This window comes from Hoplias malabaricus, chromosome 3 (assembly GCF_029633855.1).
Source record: "Hoplias malabaricus isolate fHopMal1 chromosome 3, fHopMal1.hap1, whole genome shotgun sequence".
In the NCBI taxonomy this organism is placed as follows: Eukaryota; Metazoa; Chordata; class Actinopteri; order Characiformes; family Erythrinidae; genus Hoplias; species Hoplias malabaricus.
The window spans coordinates 37,679,316-37,696,743 of NC_089802.1; the positions used below are offsets into that span (position 1 = coordinate 37,679,316).

The 17,428-nt window shown below is 41.7% G+C and overlaps 1 protein-coding gene across 1 annotated transcript; it reads right to left on the bottom strand.

The window, feature by feature from the left end:
• Positions 1-438: 438 nt before the first annotated feature.
• On the bottom strand, positions 439-17,424 carry pigu (phosphatidylinositol glycan anchor biosynthesis, class U). Its single transcript, XM_066666336.1, has 12 exons — positions 17,284-17,424; positions 13,959-14,023; positions 13,402-13,461; positions 11,987-12,049; positions 10,569-10,678; positions 9,069-9,169; positions 8,730-8,827; positions 7,739-7,893; positions 6,925-7,068; positions 4,830-4,954; positions 3,712-3,854; positions 439-3,061 (listed from the first exon to the last, which is right to left on the bottom strand). Exons 1-12 carry the CDS (start codon positions 17,411-17,413, stop codon positions 2,948-2,950), a joined length of 1,308 nt encoding a protein of 435 aa, XP_066522433.1. The 5' UTR covers positions 17,414-17,424; the 3' UTR covers positions 439-2,947.
• Positions 17,425-17,428: the final 4 nt, after the last annotated feature.

Here is a 17,428-nt window from a genome sequence, read left to right on the forward strand (position 1 = left end):
AAATGGGTTCTAGATATTACAAAAAAATTCTAGCCAACACTGTAAAATGTATATATTAAAAAGGGTTTATAAACAGTATTAAGACTGTTTTTAGATAGGTTTTAGATAGGAAGGAATAAGTGTCTGTGTAGTACATACTGTTCCACACACCAGAGGAACTCCTCCACTCCAGAGGAACTCCATCACTCCAGAGAACACAGTTCCACTGTTCCACACACCAGAGGAACTCCATCACTCCAGAGAACACAGTTCCACACACCAGAACTGTACGCATCTGGTGACCTTATCACTATTCAGTGCTTTAATTTTGAGATTACACTGATCATAAGGCAGCTGATTTCGCCAAACAAACAAACAACAAAAACAGAAACAAAGAGACAAACTTCCTTTTTCATCAACATATAATTTATACAAAATGAAATTAATTTGAAATACACAAATAAATAAAATGCAGTGTGAGTTAATCCATCATAAAAAAAAATCAATATTTCATTCACATTCCTCAAATAAAATCTTTTTTTTAACAAAAAACTTTTTGGTGCTTTTCTACTGCATGTTCTCTACTCGACTCGACTGCACTTTCCCGCTCCTCCACCAGGTGAATCAGGTCCTGGTTCTGGAAGCGGGTTCTAGTTTAGTGGCTGTTCTCTCGTGGTTCAGAGTGAGTCGAGTAGGGACTAAACCGTGGTGTGTAAACCTTGCAGAGCGCTGATTGTCTAGAGAGAGTCGTCACTCTACACCACGCAACGCAGACGACCAGCACTAACTCTCCATCTGTAAAATCTCCAGCTGCAGCAGAGATCATGTTTGTTTTTATCCGACTCACGATGGCAGCTTGTAAAATTACGCCGTGGTCTTTTGAAGAGGTTCAAACGCTCCTTGGATCAGTGGCCGACGAAAGAATCCAGCGAGAGCTGGACGCTGCAACAAGGAAGGAACAAACTCTACTGATCTGTCTGAACTGATGACGGAGCTGTGTTCAGTCCCAAACAACAACAACACGCCAATACACCATGAGTAAACACCGCTTAAAGTTACCACTGGCGATGTTGTGTTTCCAAAGTCCACTGCTCCCCTTAGAGACGGGGTTAGGGACAACACCTGGTACATTTCGGGGGAATAGGGGTTACAGCCGCGTAGAGCAGGTACCATACAGTGGAAAAGCTCCATTTGAGAGTACAGAGATCCTCAGAGAATCTTACATTTTCTCAGTTCAAGTTCTAGTTTACCCAGCCCTGTACTCCACCTCTTTTAACTCTGTTCTAGTTCTAGTTTCTTCCTTCTTTCACTCTCTTCTTTCTTTTTTTATTCGTTTCCCACATCTCTTATTCCCACATCTCTGAATTTCACCCTCATCTTTCTTTTACTGTGTTACATTCTGCCCGTTCCCCATTCTCTTCCCTGTTTTCTTTTCTTCTCTACTTCTGTGTTCCTCCTCCTCTCCACCTTCACCAATTCATGCTCCTGTTTTCTTCCCTTCTTTATATATCCCTCTATGGGGCACTCTTTCCCTTTGTCTTTCTTTTTCTTATTGTTTCCATTCTTTCTTCTTTCTGAAACTTAAGCTGCTTGTATTTTACAGTGCTGTGGAGGATGGAGTTAGGACAGTGTTAACATGTGCCCTCTACCGACTGACCTCACAACTGCATCTCAGTGAAAGACCAGATTTTGAAGATGCTGAAAATATTAAACATAAAAATAAAAATAATAACAACATAACTGTGTCCTGGGAAAGAGCTGACACACTGCAGTCCATGTGCAAAAGTCAAATGAACACATGTAATTTTCTGGTTTTCTAAGTGAAAATAAATGAAAACCCTCTACGTGGAGAGAACACTTTCATTCTAATGAGCGAATACTGTTTATTTGCTGGATTAAACTCACCGGGAGGGGGAGGAGGCAACATTTATGGTAAACTTTATATTTCATGCTTTATTTTTTTATCTCTGAATATGTTCATTCATTCATTCAATTTCTGTGATCGCTTCCAGGTTCACAGTGGGTCCAAATCCAACCGGGAATCGCAGGGTGAAAGGCAGGGACAGAGCACCGGTCCATCACAGTCCCCACTACGTTACATTCAGCAAACAAACATTTATAGTGTTTTAAATTAAAAAGTACTCTGATGGAGGAGGATGTGTTCATTTACGTTCCCATTTAGAAAAAAAACTAAAACGTGTAATCAGTCTCAATATCAGCCCACGTCTGCCCTCTCCTCCGTTTAAAGTGTAAAGTAAACTCCAAGGCATGCTCAGTGTCCTTTAGCTGTTCGGTTACCTTCAGATAAAGTCCCTCACCGCAGTTTTAGTCCAAAAGGAGGAGGTACCGCATCATTAAAAGGGGAGAGGAAAAAGAAGAGCTGCAGAAATAATACAGCGATGTGTGGTCAAGACCAGATGAATGTCCTTATAAAGAGTTGTGGGTGTGGCTGGATGTCCATTAAAAGAGTTGTGGGTGTGGCTGGGTGTCCATATTAAGGAGTTGTGGGTGTGGCTGGATGTCCATGTAAGGAGTTGTGGGTGTGGCTGGATGTCCATGTAAGGAGTTGTGTGTGTGGCTGTACGTCCATATAAGGGGCTGTCATTCAGCGCACGGTGTACAGTGGGGAAACGAACAGAACAGATTTGGTTTGGAAGCGTACCGTTTCCAGCAGAACACGCAGGTAGAGATTTTCAAACATTTAAATTCATTTGTCCTTATATGGGCATCCAGCCACACCCACAACTCCATATATGGGCATCCAGCTCAAACCCTCAACTCTATATAATGGGCACAACCCTGAATAATACAGTGTGTCACCGCGGCTGCAGTTGAACTATAGACTGTGGGTAAGGGCTAAATATAAGAAAATGAAGAAGTAGAAACTGAAGAATGTGAACACACAGAGAGAAAGGGAAAATGGGAACGAAAGGGATGAAAAAAGAAAAAAGGCCATGGCTGGTGACGGTCATTTTAAGACCAGTGTGGCCTCGCTGCCGTCTTTCCTCCGCAGGTACAGCCCCTGGTTCAGGTGATGCTCCCGCCGCAGGTACGCATAGAAATAATCAGAAACCAGCAGGATCTAAAACAAAAACATCGTTACAATTTCTGACATTTTAAATAAAGCAAATTAATGACGTGCAGCATGTTCTGCGTTTTTCAAATCTCAAACCCTGATGCATTACCAGAAAACCCGGTTCCACACAGCATCGTTTACACCTGTAAAATTCTCATTTTCAGACTCGTGTAAAAGTGCAGACACCACCTTATAATAAGTATATTGACTGTGTAAGTCAAAATGCTCAGCGCCAAGTGTGTGTCAGAGGGGTGTAAAGCCCAGAGCACTGGGCTATAGAACAGTGCTCTCTGGAGGCACTCGGAGGTCAGAGACACTTTCGTTTCTGGTTTAATGCTTGACTGCCTGCACTAAACATCTCACGCTGTAGTAACCACACACCAGGAAACACAGAGCCTCTTCCTGTTAAACAAGTAAACAGCTCAACTAGAGACACGACCTAGGTCTCTCTCACACACACACACACACACTGTACAAGGGGTCATGGATTATCTCTCTCTGCCACCTCCCCAATTCTACCTCTAACTTATATATGAAAATTAGCAACTGAGGCCAGCGTGTTGTGTTCTTGACCACAGTAAACACTCAGCGTGCTGCTGCTGTGTGAAATATCAGATCTGTGCTAAATATCAGATGTAATTCTGACTGTGTCCCACCTGCCCGACGTTAAAGAGCAGTGTGATGGCGTAGTAGAAGTTGGAGTTGGCGCTGCCAGCGTAGATCCACAGATGCCAGAGGACAGGAAACAGAGCTGAACAAGCCAGCAGCACACAGGACACCAGGAAAATATTCCTCAGGACTGGAGTCAAACACAGAGAAACAACATGGTATCAACACTAAAGCATCTCCTTCATGGTATGTAAAAGTGCTTCCACTGACACCTAGAGGCCTGGATGTGTCAGAGGTTCTGTTCTTAAGCCCTTTTCAAACGTGTCTGCCCTCTCCATGTGGGGGTCTCGCTCTATTCTCAATACAGTGAATCCAATGCCTCTTTCACACATGAACTCAGGTCTGGAGATGTCCTGGAGTTTTCCTTTCACACATGCAGCGCTCGGCAGATTTTCCACGTCAGACGCATTCTCGCAGCAGGAAATGTGCTGTGTGCTTTAGGTGTGGGGGACAAAGAGGGACAATGTCTGGGTAAAGTCTGTGACAAATGTTGCAGGTGTTTGCGTTCACACACACACAGCTCCTCTGGGTGAACTCCGGGACATTTCTAGGTTAAGGTCCAGGTGTAAAAGGGGCTCAAAAGGTGTGAATGAATACCTCTCCTTGACTTGTTTCCTTTAATATATATAAGAAAGTTTTTTTTCTTCCAAGCTGTTTTTAACTGATAGCATTGGAATTAGTCTTAAAGTTGTTTATCTACACAGCAGTCAATCAACATCAATTTGGCAGTGTCGGTATATCACAGTGTGCTGAGGAAGGCCTAAGTGCTGAAACCTGGGAGACACACTAATAAAAACACTGGATATTATACAGGTGCTGTCTCATTTCTGTCTTCTTTGTATTGGACCTGCCTCATGGAACATAAACCGTGTTGTTGAGGGACAACAGGACAGTGATACTTCACATGATGGGAGTTATTTTTTAGGGAAAAAAACCCTAAATAACCACTTCATAAATATTGCTTGCTATTTTCTGGTTGTAAAAATTACTTATGGATCCTTTAACATCGCTCCTCAGTCCACAATCGGTGCTCCACGGACTGTTTTTATTTCTGCTGAGCTGGATCAGTGGGGGTTAGATGTTCCAGAAGCATAGGTTTACTCACATCTGTAGAGATGACTCCAGGCCGGGAGGAAGGCCATGTACAGAGCAATATCCCCCACAGTGGGGTAGGACTTAAAGATGGAGATGATGGCAATCTGCATGAAGATCAGAAACACTGGATGTTCCCTGGGGAGAGAGAGAGAGAGAGAGAGAGAGAGAGAGAGAGAGAAAGAACGAAAGAAAGAAAGAATAAAAACCGGTAATGAAGGAGTCCTGGGCTGACAGTATTCAACACTGTAATCCCTGTTCAGACTGATGTAACATTTCATCACTTCACAACTATTCAGAGAAATACACTTTAATTTAAAAATTCTCAAAGTGTGAAGGGGTGTGTGTATATTTTCTCAGCCAGTATACACACACACACACACACACACACACACGAGACATGAGGTTAAACAAGTTCTGGAGGAAATGTTTACAGAAATGTGTTTTTAAGATTATTCATTCATTCATTCATTCATTGTCTGTAGCCCTTATCTAGTTCAGGGCGGCGGTGGGTCCGGAGCCTACCCGGAATCACTGGGCGCAAAATGCAGGAACACACCCTGGAGGGGGCGCCAGTCCTGCATAGGGTGACACACACTGACATTTACTCACACACTCGCACCTACAGACACTTTTGCGTCTTCAATCCACCTACCAACGTGTGTTTTTGGAGCGTGGATGGAAACTGCAGCACCCGGAGGAAACCCACACAGACACAGAGAGAACACACCACACTCCTCACAGACAGTCGCCCAGAGGAAACCCACGCAGACACAGGGAGAACACACCACACTCCTCACAGACAGTCACCCGGAGGAAACCCACGCAGACACAGGGAGAACACACCACACTCCTCACAGACAGTCACCCGGAGGAAGCCCACACAGACACAGGGAGAACACACCACACTCCTCACAGACAGTCACCCGGAGGAAACCCACGCAGACACAGGGAGAACACACCACACTCCTCACAGACAGTCACCCGGAGGAAGCCCACACAGACACAGGGAGAACACACCACACTCCTCACAGACAGTCACCCGGAGGAAACCCACGCAGACACAGAGAGAACACACCACACTCCTCACAGACAGTCACCTGGAGTGGGCCTCGAACCCACACCCTCTAGGATCCTGGAGCTGTGACAGAGACGCTACCTGCTGCTCCACTGTGCTGCCCATTCTTAAAATAATTAACTGATTAATGCTGTGAAACATTAATTATCAAATTTGCCTGTAATGGCTAATCATGATTTTTAAAGAGGGGTTTGCAATCGACACATGTCCAAAGATGTGTTGAGAACGAGCTGCTAAAGACAGGGGTGAGTCATTGAGAACGGATTATTACAGACGTGTTGTTGAGGATGGTGTTGAGTATAACTGACATATGAGGGAGTTTAAGGGAGTTTTTTGAGAAATGTGATGAGGAAGTTGCTGAGGAAGTGTTATTGAGAATGTTTCCACAGAAACATGAGAAACAAGTTTTTTCAGGACTGCACTGTGAGGGCTGTGTTGATAAGGACATGCTTTTATGCTTGTGTTGTTAGGAAACAAAACACTTAGCTGATTGACAAGCTCCACTGAAAATAAAGACATTGTAAACAGACCTGTCCTCCTCAGCGTTTAGTGGTTTCCAGTTTGTTTTTGATGACTGGTTCATCTGAGGACGTCTCAGTTATAGATCCAAAACCAGACCAATCGGATAAATAGATTAAACCCCTCAGTAAAGATTAAGGATGAGTTTTGAGGATGTTTTTGAGGAGAGTGTTTGGGGATGGTAAAGGGGTGCGTTAATACGGAAAAGTCTTCCAAGACTGTAATATCCTTCTTTAAACTCCTGCGATAGATGAGCGTCCCGTGTAAACACAGCTGTTGATCTGAGCTGGTTGAACTCGTTTGGTGCTGACTTCTGAGTCTCCTGCATGTTTTCAACTGCGTGAAAGTATTTGGAATGTAAACGATGCTGGATTCTCTGGACTAAACTAAGCTGAACAGAATTTAAAACATCTAAAATATCTCAAATCTTTTTTAGCACGCACATTCTTGTTTGTGATTTAGTGATTTAAAATATCAACAGATCGGGGCTAGGCTCCGGAGGCAGTCTTACTTCAGTTTGATGGAGAGAGGGATGGTGTAGAAAAATATGTTGATCTGGAAGACGCAGATGAAAAAGAGCCGAAAGTGTTCGAACATCTCGGCGAAGAAGTACCAGAAGAGTCCAATGTTTGGAGTGAGGTCTGGAACTGAGAGGCTGCAGATCGAATACACATTTAAAAAATAAGAGTAAAGTTATAAAGTTTTCAGAGACCAACCCAAAAAACCCTTATCAAATATGTCGTAGTCAGTAACACAGCTCTTTATATTTATAGAAACACGTCCACACGTGTAATACACTTTCTAATCATGCATTATAAATTGTAACCTTAATGCAATTCTAATAACTTTCATAGCGTGACGTTATAACGCAGTTATAGTGATCTATTTTTACTGTTTTACTCTAAACTCAGACTCAGAATAAGGAGTGTTTACGTTTACAAAAAAAGATCATATAACATATAAATCATAATGCCTCATAAACTCATCAAATTCATAATGCCTCAAACACGACTAGAACATTTACTGATCTTTTAAAATATCATTTTCCTGTCTGTACTGCAGTGCATGCATTATTTATATTATATTGTGTAACAGACATGGTATTTATGGAAAAACACAACCTTTCTAATGTGGATTATTTACTTGACAGGGACACTACAGTAAACACCTGTAAATAGGCAGCCTATCTGAAGAATCAAGGCTTTTCCAGACCCCATCCATTATTTCTTTATAAATTTAAATTAAATAATCCCTTTAGCGTCCATAACTCTGACTACGGCTGTGCTCCATCAGCATCAAAGACACAGAGAGAAAAGTAAACGCACATGAATCCGTAAACTGAGGGAATGAAGTCCCAGGACCCGAGCAGAAAGAAGGAGAGGCAGACGATGACGCTTAGGCTTCCCAAAAACATGAAGACGTACTGCAGTGTAAAGAACCAGAAACTGCTCCGGCACGGGTTGACCGGGATATACAACCTCTAAACAAACAAACAAACAAATAAACAAACAAAGTTACCGTCTAACAAGTTAAACATTTCCTTTAAAACCATAGTAAACATCAGGAAATCTCATTATGGCCATGATTCTCTCAGCAGGTGTGAGGCACTCTGTAGAGCTACTATTACAGACCACCAGTCGCTCTGCACACTTTGTTACCCAATTTTCCCGTTTTTCAGGACACACGGTGTGAAGAGGCTGCGTCGTGTGGCAGGTTTAAATAGATCGTATTTGCTTATTAATATTATCCTGCAAGAAAATACTATTTTTTAAATATTATTAAGCAACCTTATATTCACAACCTGCAGTTAGTTTGCGTCAGCCCAACCTCATCCTTGAACACGCTAACCTCAACCTCAAACATTTACATTTCAACTGAGATTAACAATGTCATAAATACTAAATAAATTCGAGTGTACTATAATATGCCAGTGCATTTATCCCATGTTTATTGATTAAAAACAAATATTTTAATGAATCTGCTTTTTTTAACCCTTTACAAGGTAAAGAACTCTGCTCCTAAAACTTCTGAAGCTCAGTTTTCTTCCGTGCGGTACACGCAAATGTCTCAGAGCGTAGGCTACATTTCTCTGCTGTACACTAAGTGTCCTTCACATTATACTGCCTTCTGTGACGTAGCGACCAAAAAACGTAGCCGAGCTCATAACCCAGGGTTTGGAACGCAGCTAGTGTGACACTACTGAACCAAAATGCCCATCTCACAAGGCCAGGCGATAAACAAACACCCAGTGTGACCGGCTGAGGAAGGTCCGGGTTGTTGTTGGTCGTGGAAAGATAAAGAGAGTGAGATACTGACCTGTAGGAGGAAGAGAAGAGCGGGAGCAAAGAGAGTGAGAGGATAAATACTCTGATACGTCGCCAAGGACAAGAAGATCGCACTCAACAAGGCACTTCCTAAAAACAACACAAACAGCGCACAGCACGACATACGCATTAACACAACTCTACACAGCACAGTAATCAGGAGTGTGTCCCTCTCACAGCAGTGACACCCTCTCCTCAGAGGGATTACACACAAGTGGAACATTGCTGTGAGCATCTGATGTTCAGTCACAAACATCAGTGCGGTCAGGGTCTGGTGCTAATCACACTCACACTCAGTCTCACACACACACTTGTGGACAATTTCACTCACCTTTTAACGTAGAGAGAATGAAGAGTGCAATAACAGCGTTGTTTATTCCACACGTGGACTTGGCCACACAGGAGAGGATAGTGAAGGGATTCAGGAGGTAACTGTAGCAACAAAATCAAAATAATGTCATAGGGAGAACCTGTGCTACGACAGAACCAACCTCGGACCTCGAGGAACTCTGATTCTCAAACAGAATACATCTGGAGAGGGAAACTCCAGCCTGGAGGAACAGGGAGGCCTTGCCCTTAAGCGAGGGAATGCCTCACACTGTATAATTCAAATACTCAATCCCACTACCTCTCCAGAGGTGGGATACGAAGCGGGTTTGCTGAGATGGTAGACCACATCTACATCCAGGGAACTGAAGTTGGTCGCTCTGGATGGTATGTTTGGGACCTGCAGGGTGCGAGGCATTCCCACCCTTAAGGGCAAGGCCTCTCTGTTCCTGCAGGTTAGAGGCTCCCCTCTCCAGAAGAGTTGTTTATAAGTTTTGAGTTTCAGAATTCCTTAGAGGGTCTCTGCTAACACCGTAAAATTGCTGCCATCATTTCTTTAGAAACTGTATTCAATGTCATTACAAACCTCGACAGGGGACTTTTAATTTGAAATGACAGATACAGGGACAGAAGAGGTAGATTAAAGTAGCTAACGTAAACCCTGTCGCACACCGGCTGCGTTGAAAACAAAAAATTCAAATTCTATTTCAGTTCCTTTGTGTTCTACAGTGCCCCCGCAGTATTCTGACTGTACTGCATTACACTAAAGCCATATTCAGACACAGAAAGCCACAGTAAATCACTTGTGAATGGAAGTTGACACAGAACGACAGAGCCAATCCATTGGTAAAAACAAACACTCGGCCAAATTTCCTCAGTTAACGTTACCGTCCTCACCCTGAACAACTCACCACTCTCAGCTCCAAAAAAGACAGAGTGTGAAGAGGCAGTAAACTGATACCAAGCGTGATCAGTAAAGCTGAACACTTTATTTCCTTTAATTTACGCCAGTAGGGGGTAGAAATAATTTTTCGGGAAACACTGCAAATAAAAAAACTTGCTCCTAGCCCCAAACCGAGATGCAAGGATTTGTCCTGATTTTCTCCAGTGATTCTCCTTCACATCATGAGATGGCCACTACACTGACACCTAGTGCTCTGAATGTTTAGAGATTCTGTACTAAAACGTTTCTAATTATAGCTGCCTCTATGTGAAGCTCCCACTCCTACATCTCCTTCATTCAGGGATGACAGCTCAGTCTGACTCTTCATCTAATCACAGCTACACTGTTGTAGAAAGAAAAGTAAAAACATTAATCCCTTAAAACCCCAGGCTTATTACACACTAAGACTTATTACTCAGTAATTACTGGGGCTTCAAAGCAAACTGCTGGGGCTGTTCCTAGGTCATACAAGTGTATAACACTTTGATCTCGCTTGTGTGCTGATGGTACTGTGTGTGAGGAGGTGAATACGTGTTTATATAAACAAGGGATCAGACTCACAACATGGCCACTTTGAGAGGGATGTAGTGCATTTCTTTAGGAGAACGCATGAGCTCCAGGCAGTCGAGTGGATATCGGTCAGCCTCCAGAGCATACTTCTGTTTTCTGAACTAGAAAAATGAAAAGAAAAAACATAAGATGAATTACAAAGAGAAATAGAAGAACAATATCATAAATACCTCCAAGAAAAAGAATGTTTTACATTAAAGGAGCAATCAGTCGTAAGAAACAGAAGCTCTTCTGACACCTATTTCCCTGGATTCAGCATTGTGTGTTTTGGAACGCCATGCAGGTGCAGTGGTTCTCTTATGTTTGGTGGCAAAACCTATTTACTGCTCCTTTAAAGGAAGACTACATAATAGTTTTACCTTAAAGATACAGCTTCAAAATCATTGTGATGCTCCACTGAATGAGAATAGTGATTCTGTCATTGCTACTCTGGGCTTAGCACTCCAGAAACTGCACTATGTGCATTTTGGAGGAGGGTTGGAAACTACCCCTCCCTGCTCCATTGATTTTTGACTTATTTCAGTAAAGTGCTGTAAAAATTACATGACACTAAGAGGAGCCGCAGGTGTGTAAAAATAAAATAAAATCAACAAATCTTACCTAGTGAGAGAAACTATGTAACTATTTCTATTCACATCTAGAAACTATTTCATCATACACCTCCCCTTACACCTCTTGTTCTAGCTTATTTCCTTGACCATTACCCTTATCACACCCACCCGTCCTCTCACCCCTATTCTTCCTCCTATCCCTCCTCTGATTTCCATTTTCTCTCACCTTTTCCCCCCTTCCTCTGTCTCACATGTTCTTCATCACCCTCATTCTACATACCACTCCTCTCACTCCTCTTCTTCCTCCAATTCCCTTCCCCCACTACTCCAATGTATATAAGGCCCTCCTAAAATATTTGGTGTTAGACTGGATTGGGATCAGACTGGATCGGGAACAGAATGAACTGGCTAAAGACTAAACTGACGACCAAGCGGTGCCCGTGCTTTTCTGCATGCACGTGAAGGAAACCTCTGAACCTCCAGTTTCTAAACTTCAGATCATCCTGAGATAGACTGAGATCATCCAGCTGTACTCATACATAGTCCTGTGTATGTGTAAATAAACTCCAGTCAACGCCGAACTCAAGTCTCCTGACTCTTCAATGCCGAATTTCTAACACTTGGGTTCCTTTAAATGAACTAAATTGGTACTTTAATAAAAGAAAGAGCCTTTTAAGAACATGTATACAACCTTTAACCTTCTCTATTAACTCTAATTAAAAAAATTAAATAGGATGCTGTGGAGCAGCTGCACATGAGGCTGAAGTCACCATGCCCAATGCCAATATTCCACCAGAGAGGCATAAATCCTCCCAGTACTGGGTTCTCTGGAGTCCTGGAGCTCTATCCAATACTCACCACATTCTTGTTGTACTGCTGCACTGAGAGATACAGACACACCGCTGTGATACCATCAGCTATCTGCAGAGGGAGAGAAAGAGACAGAGCACAATAAAAAAAAAACAGAGTATATGAGTTTAACACTTCTCTCTCACATGGGATGATGAACAGATTGATTATAGTTATGTCAATCACAGGAAGACCAGTGTGTTACACACAGTCATATTCAGATATCAGCAAATATTACCCGCAGCTACAGGGAGAACACACCACACTCCTCACAGACAGTCACCCAGAAGAAACCCACGCAGACACAGGGAGAACACACCACACTCCTCACAGACAGTCACCCAGAGGAAACCCACGCAGACACAGAGAGAACACACCACACTCCTCACAGACAGTCACCCGGAGGAAACCAACGCAGACACAGAGAGAACACACCAAACTCCTCACAGACAGTCACCCGGAGCAGGACTCAAACCCACAACCTCCAGGACCCTGGAGCTGTGTAACATATCAATAAAACCCCTGTGTATAGATATCTGAGTGTATCTCCTCTCCATGTGCTGCTCTGCAGTCGATTTGCTCTGGAAACCGCTCTAATGTGTTTACGAAGCCCCAGTGTCTGTAAATGGGTAAAAAAAAACAGTGTCTGGGTCTGGTGCTAGGCTTCTCTCTCTCTGCTCACAGCAGAGAAACGCCATCTGGAGGTTTTTAGACAACGGAGAGACTCCAAACGCTGAAAAGCACCAACCGAGATGAGGATGTTGCTCTATTCCTGCTCCATAGGGGGGTAACACTGACTATTTTTGCTGTTACAGTTACATTACTTAAGATGGAACTGACTCTAAATTCAGGAGAGCGCTCACTGCATGAAAGTAAACACAGAGTGAAAGTGCGACAAAATGAAACAGCTCGAGTTACACATGAGTTTCTGTGGGAATTCAAACAGTGAATAAACACTTACAGATGATTTACACTTCAGTGGCACACAAACAACAGTTGGTTTTCTCCTCAAACACACCGCTTCACCTTAAAAGATGCAAAAATTCTAAACATGATCAAACCAGAGAGAACAGCAGTTCCCCACAATCATACACACTGCCTTTAACTTTTTGCGTCCTCAGTGCTCAGGACCCCCACAGAGCAGATGTGATGTGGTGGTGGATCATTCTCAGCGCTGCAGTGACACTGACGTGGTGGTGGTGTGTTAGTGTGTGTTGTGCTGGTGTAGAGTGGATCAGACACAGCAGTGCTGCTGCAGCATTGAAGAACGGGAAAAAGGGAGCTAATAAAGTATGCATAGCCACAGACCATTGTAGAACTACAGAGTGAGAGAACAGACAGTGATTGTAGAAAAAAGGCTGTGATTTTAACGATATGGCGGATGTATTTGAACTAATGACCATAAAACAGGTTCAGATACTCACCATGAACACGATCTCTGCGTAATCCACCACAAAGTGAAAGAGGTATATGATGAGGGGTGTCTGAAAAGAAAAGAAAGGGCCCATTTTAGGGATAAAAATAATCACAATTATAATAATAATAATTACAACATCAACTTGGGGACTGTTTTCTCACACAATGCTAAACTCTTTACTGTAATGGGGGACACTGAATGGTCTGTAGATCTGATCAAACGGACAATAAGGCCCTGTCCACACAGATCCTTTTAGTTTTAGAAGCTGAGGTCTTTGTCTGTGTTTCAGCCTCCCGTCACGGGAACACGGCGCTGTACGTTACTGACTGACAGCAGAGGGTTTCTCTCTCCAAGGTGGAGGTCTGTGGAGATGCAGTGGTCTCTGTTCTCACGGGATATTTTAAAAACGGAGAGAGGGAGTGATTATAATGTTATAATGCTATGGCCAATCGGCATATTATTACAGTGTGGTGGTAAAATGTGTGCTCGTTTAAAAGATGCAGTTTACCCAACAATCTGCCTGCATTGTCTCTACTTAATAAAGTGTTAAAGTAAAGAACTCACTTCATGAAATACGTCTCCCGAGTACGGCGAGACGCCGAGGTCCAGCAGAGCCAAGCCTTCCACAACTGTGAGGAGAAACACACACACAATAATGTTAATCATTTCATGAACAGTTTAGTCAACTGAGTCCTGGCCACATCAGGAGTTACTGGCAGAAATTAATGCAACTATGTGGTAAACCAAACAGTTCCAGTATTATTTATTTGTTTTTATTTTTTTTTTTTTTACACATGATGCTTTACAACACACCCCTGCACTACAGTCTGCCACAGAAGAAGGAATAATTATAAGAAAGAATGGGTGGATTTCACCGGATGTTCCCTCATTTAAAATGTGGCTGTCACAAATCTCAGATTTTCTCCCTTTAGAAAAGCTCACTTTTGAAATCCATAACAGACATCAAACATTCGGTGAAACCTGGTCATCAGTTTGAAATTGTTGGGTGATAAATGATTTTTTCCCCTACATTATTGTTATGCTGCCTTACATATTATCTAGCCCTTTTATATCTACAATTTAAGTTTTATTTGCTTATTTATTTATTTTAATTTTCTATAAGAATCTATACAGTGAATCAATCTTCTGTTGTTACAGCCGCATCAAGATTCTATTTTGACTTTTGTATGTGTAAGTGTATATGTGTATATTTATACGTGTGTGTGTGTATATATATATATATATATATATATTTTTTTTTTTTTTTTTTTTTTTTTGTTATATTTTATACTTGTATTCTTGCAAAATTCAATAAATAAATAATTGAAAAAAAAAAAGAAAGAAAGAATGGGGTTGATCTTGTCGCTCAAGTTTAATCTTAAAGGTGTGCTGGCGACTTCATTTCATTCAAAGGACAGTAAATTATGAAGAGCATAATTAAAACAGCTATTGCAGCAGAGACATCAGCACCCCTCCATTCTGGGAATACCCTGTTTGGGAAACTGTGCTCTGGAGGGGATCAGCTGTCTGTGACGTTGTGGTTCACCTACTTGGACACTGGAGGTCATGCAACTTTTAAATGTGTAAATTAAATTAATTCTAGGATATTTCATTAAGTATTATTCTTAAAATGTAAATGTTACAACACGTCTTACAAAGGTTTTGAAGTAAATATATCAACATTTCCAAATATATTGACTTTATTAGTGCTGGGCGATATGAGCACAAATCAATATCACAGTTAATTGTACATTTACCACGATTACGATTAATGAACCATTATGTTGTGATTGTGACCCTCACAGTTCAGTAGCGAGGCTTGTGCTGTAAATATTCTCCAGAGTTAAAGCTGGGATAGTTTCTCTAATGTCACTGGGAGCTTGTTCCTCTCTTATTTTCTCTTTTCTCTGTTTATATTTAGTGTGTGATTGTGCTTTGGCCGAAACAGACTTTACATTTTACTTCTTTTTGTTCAGCGTTGTCTTCATTAAAGTCAAAACACAACACGTCCACACCACAGACACTGGGTTTGTCTTTGGTACGAGCTCGAGTCTCTCAGTCGGCCTCAGTGTTTAGGTTCTCCTCCATGTGGCAGATAGAGGGCAGAATCACATGACTACAGCCTGGTAGCGTGGTTTTAAAGGAACAGTACATCAACACACAGTGGGGACATAACAGAATTAAAACAATCAATATAATTGATATAGACAAGATTATGTCGATTAGAAGTTCTGATATTCGATTTCGATTAATTGCCCAGCCTTATCACAAAATCTATGTCGACGACAATTCAATTTCGGTGTCCCTGCTCCGGCTCCAAAATGAAGAAGTAAAATTTGAACCCCTAATGTCTCTTAGCCGATAAAATGCATCTAAACCATGTTGTTGTTGTTGTTTTTGTTAAACCTTCAGCTGCTCCCACAAGGGGTCACCACAATAAATCACCATCAACTCTGTGGATGTGCCACTCAGACACAGGTTTTACGCTGGATGCTCTTCAGAAAAGCAATCCTCCTTTTTCACTCAAGTCTGGGACCAGCAGCAGGAGCAACTCCAATAGAACCTCAGTAGGAACACACTGAACTCCACAGAGAGAGAGATACAGAAACAATTCTCAAACCCAGGACCCCATTAAGCCCAGAGTGCTGCAGCAGTGACATCACCTGAATGGGCTGTTTACAAGAAAACACAAGTGATATTCAAGCCAGTCTTTGAAAACAAGCTCCTTCCTTTTGGGTTCATCAAATAGGGCATGTGTAACAAGGCAAATAAATGAGATGCATAGTATTTGTAATAATTCTACTGTAAATGTTATTTTTGACTTGTTCATTGACTTGTTATTTTTGTTTTGTTCAATACATTGAAGGGTTGTTTTATGAATTAGGCAAAAATGTTTAAAATAAATTCCATTGGTGGCTGTAAGCAAAAGACATGTACGTGTGTTTTGGAGCAGGGGGCTCAAAAATATTCTTCTCTACACAAGTAGGTGTGACAGAAAAAGTTTGGGAACCACTGCTGTAGCAGGTGAAGAGATGTGGCTAAATGTGGTTAAATAAGCTCAAATGAAACGTTATTTTGCTGAAAAATTAAAAGTAAACTAAACTAATTAAAAGTAAACTAGGGGGAAAATACTCCAACTTTTCATAAACTCCACGACGTCCTGTGTGACAATTGACAGGACAGCAGTGACCACACTCTGTTCTGACCGACATGATGCTGAACATTTCAGCACTAGTTCTTCAGATTCTGAAGTGATTGTTGAATCTGTGGATGAGGATGTATTCGCAGTGAACACTGATCCTGACAGTAAAGGGTTACTAACATGAATTATGATTAAAGATGAGATTAAAGATGAGTTAAAGATGAGAACTCCAAATATCCTCCACCTGAATTGTTTACACACAAATGCAATGTCCACAGTGGAGGGCTGTTGTCCCCCATCTTCTTCAAATATGTGGCTTTTCTGACAGAAACATATTTCTGGAATTTACAGAAATGTTTTTTCCCTATCGCAAATCAAATATTAGAATCCCACTCTCTCTGTATTTGACATGTTTGACACTGTCATATAAGCGATTGCATAAACTTTAAATATTGTCTGGCATTGTGTAAAATATTGTGATACTAAAAGTCACTAATCCATATTGGCAAGCACTTAATCACATTAATTTGAAATTTCAACAAAAGACAGCGGTTTTACACAGACTACTTAACATTTAATGCTGTTGCTTAACATTATAAGCACAAAAACATAGTTAGGTCGTGAGGATAATATAATTAAAAACACAAATATTAGCTTTTAATAGCTTCCTGCTTTAGCTTTGTAGCTACTGTCAAAACAAACACGATTTTCAACCACAAAGACACGTTTAAAAAGACAAGATCAAACCTCTTTTCCACGCATTGAGTGGCGACACGACTTCCACGCGTTCAGAAATAAGTTCAGCCAAACTGGAGCGAAATAAAACCGCTCTAATTGTTACAGACAGAAGTAGCACAAGCGTTAAGGGAGCGGCCATTTTGGCGGGGTGACT

What these genes read in the sequence shown, in the direction of transcription:
- pigu (XM_066666336.1), bottom strand. Translation starts at nt 17,413, where the DNA reads ATGGCCGCTCCCTTAACGCTTGTGCTACTTCTGTCTGTAACAATTAGA. An exon ending in CGGGAGACGTATTTCATGAA is followed by an intron (nt 13,462 to 13,958) that starts GTGAGTTCTTTA and finishes TTTTCTTTTCAG; the next exon opens with ACACCCCTCATCATATACCT. An exon ending in CATTCTCTCTACGTTAAAAG is followed by an intron (nt 8,828 to 9,068) that starts GTGAGTGAAATT and finishes TGTTGTTTTTAG; the next exon opens with GAAGTGCCTTGTTGAGTGCG.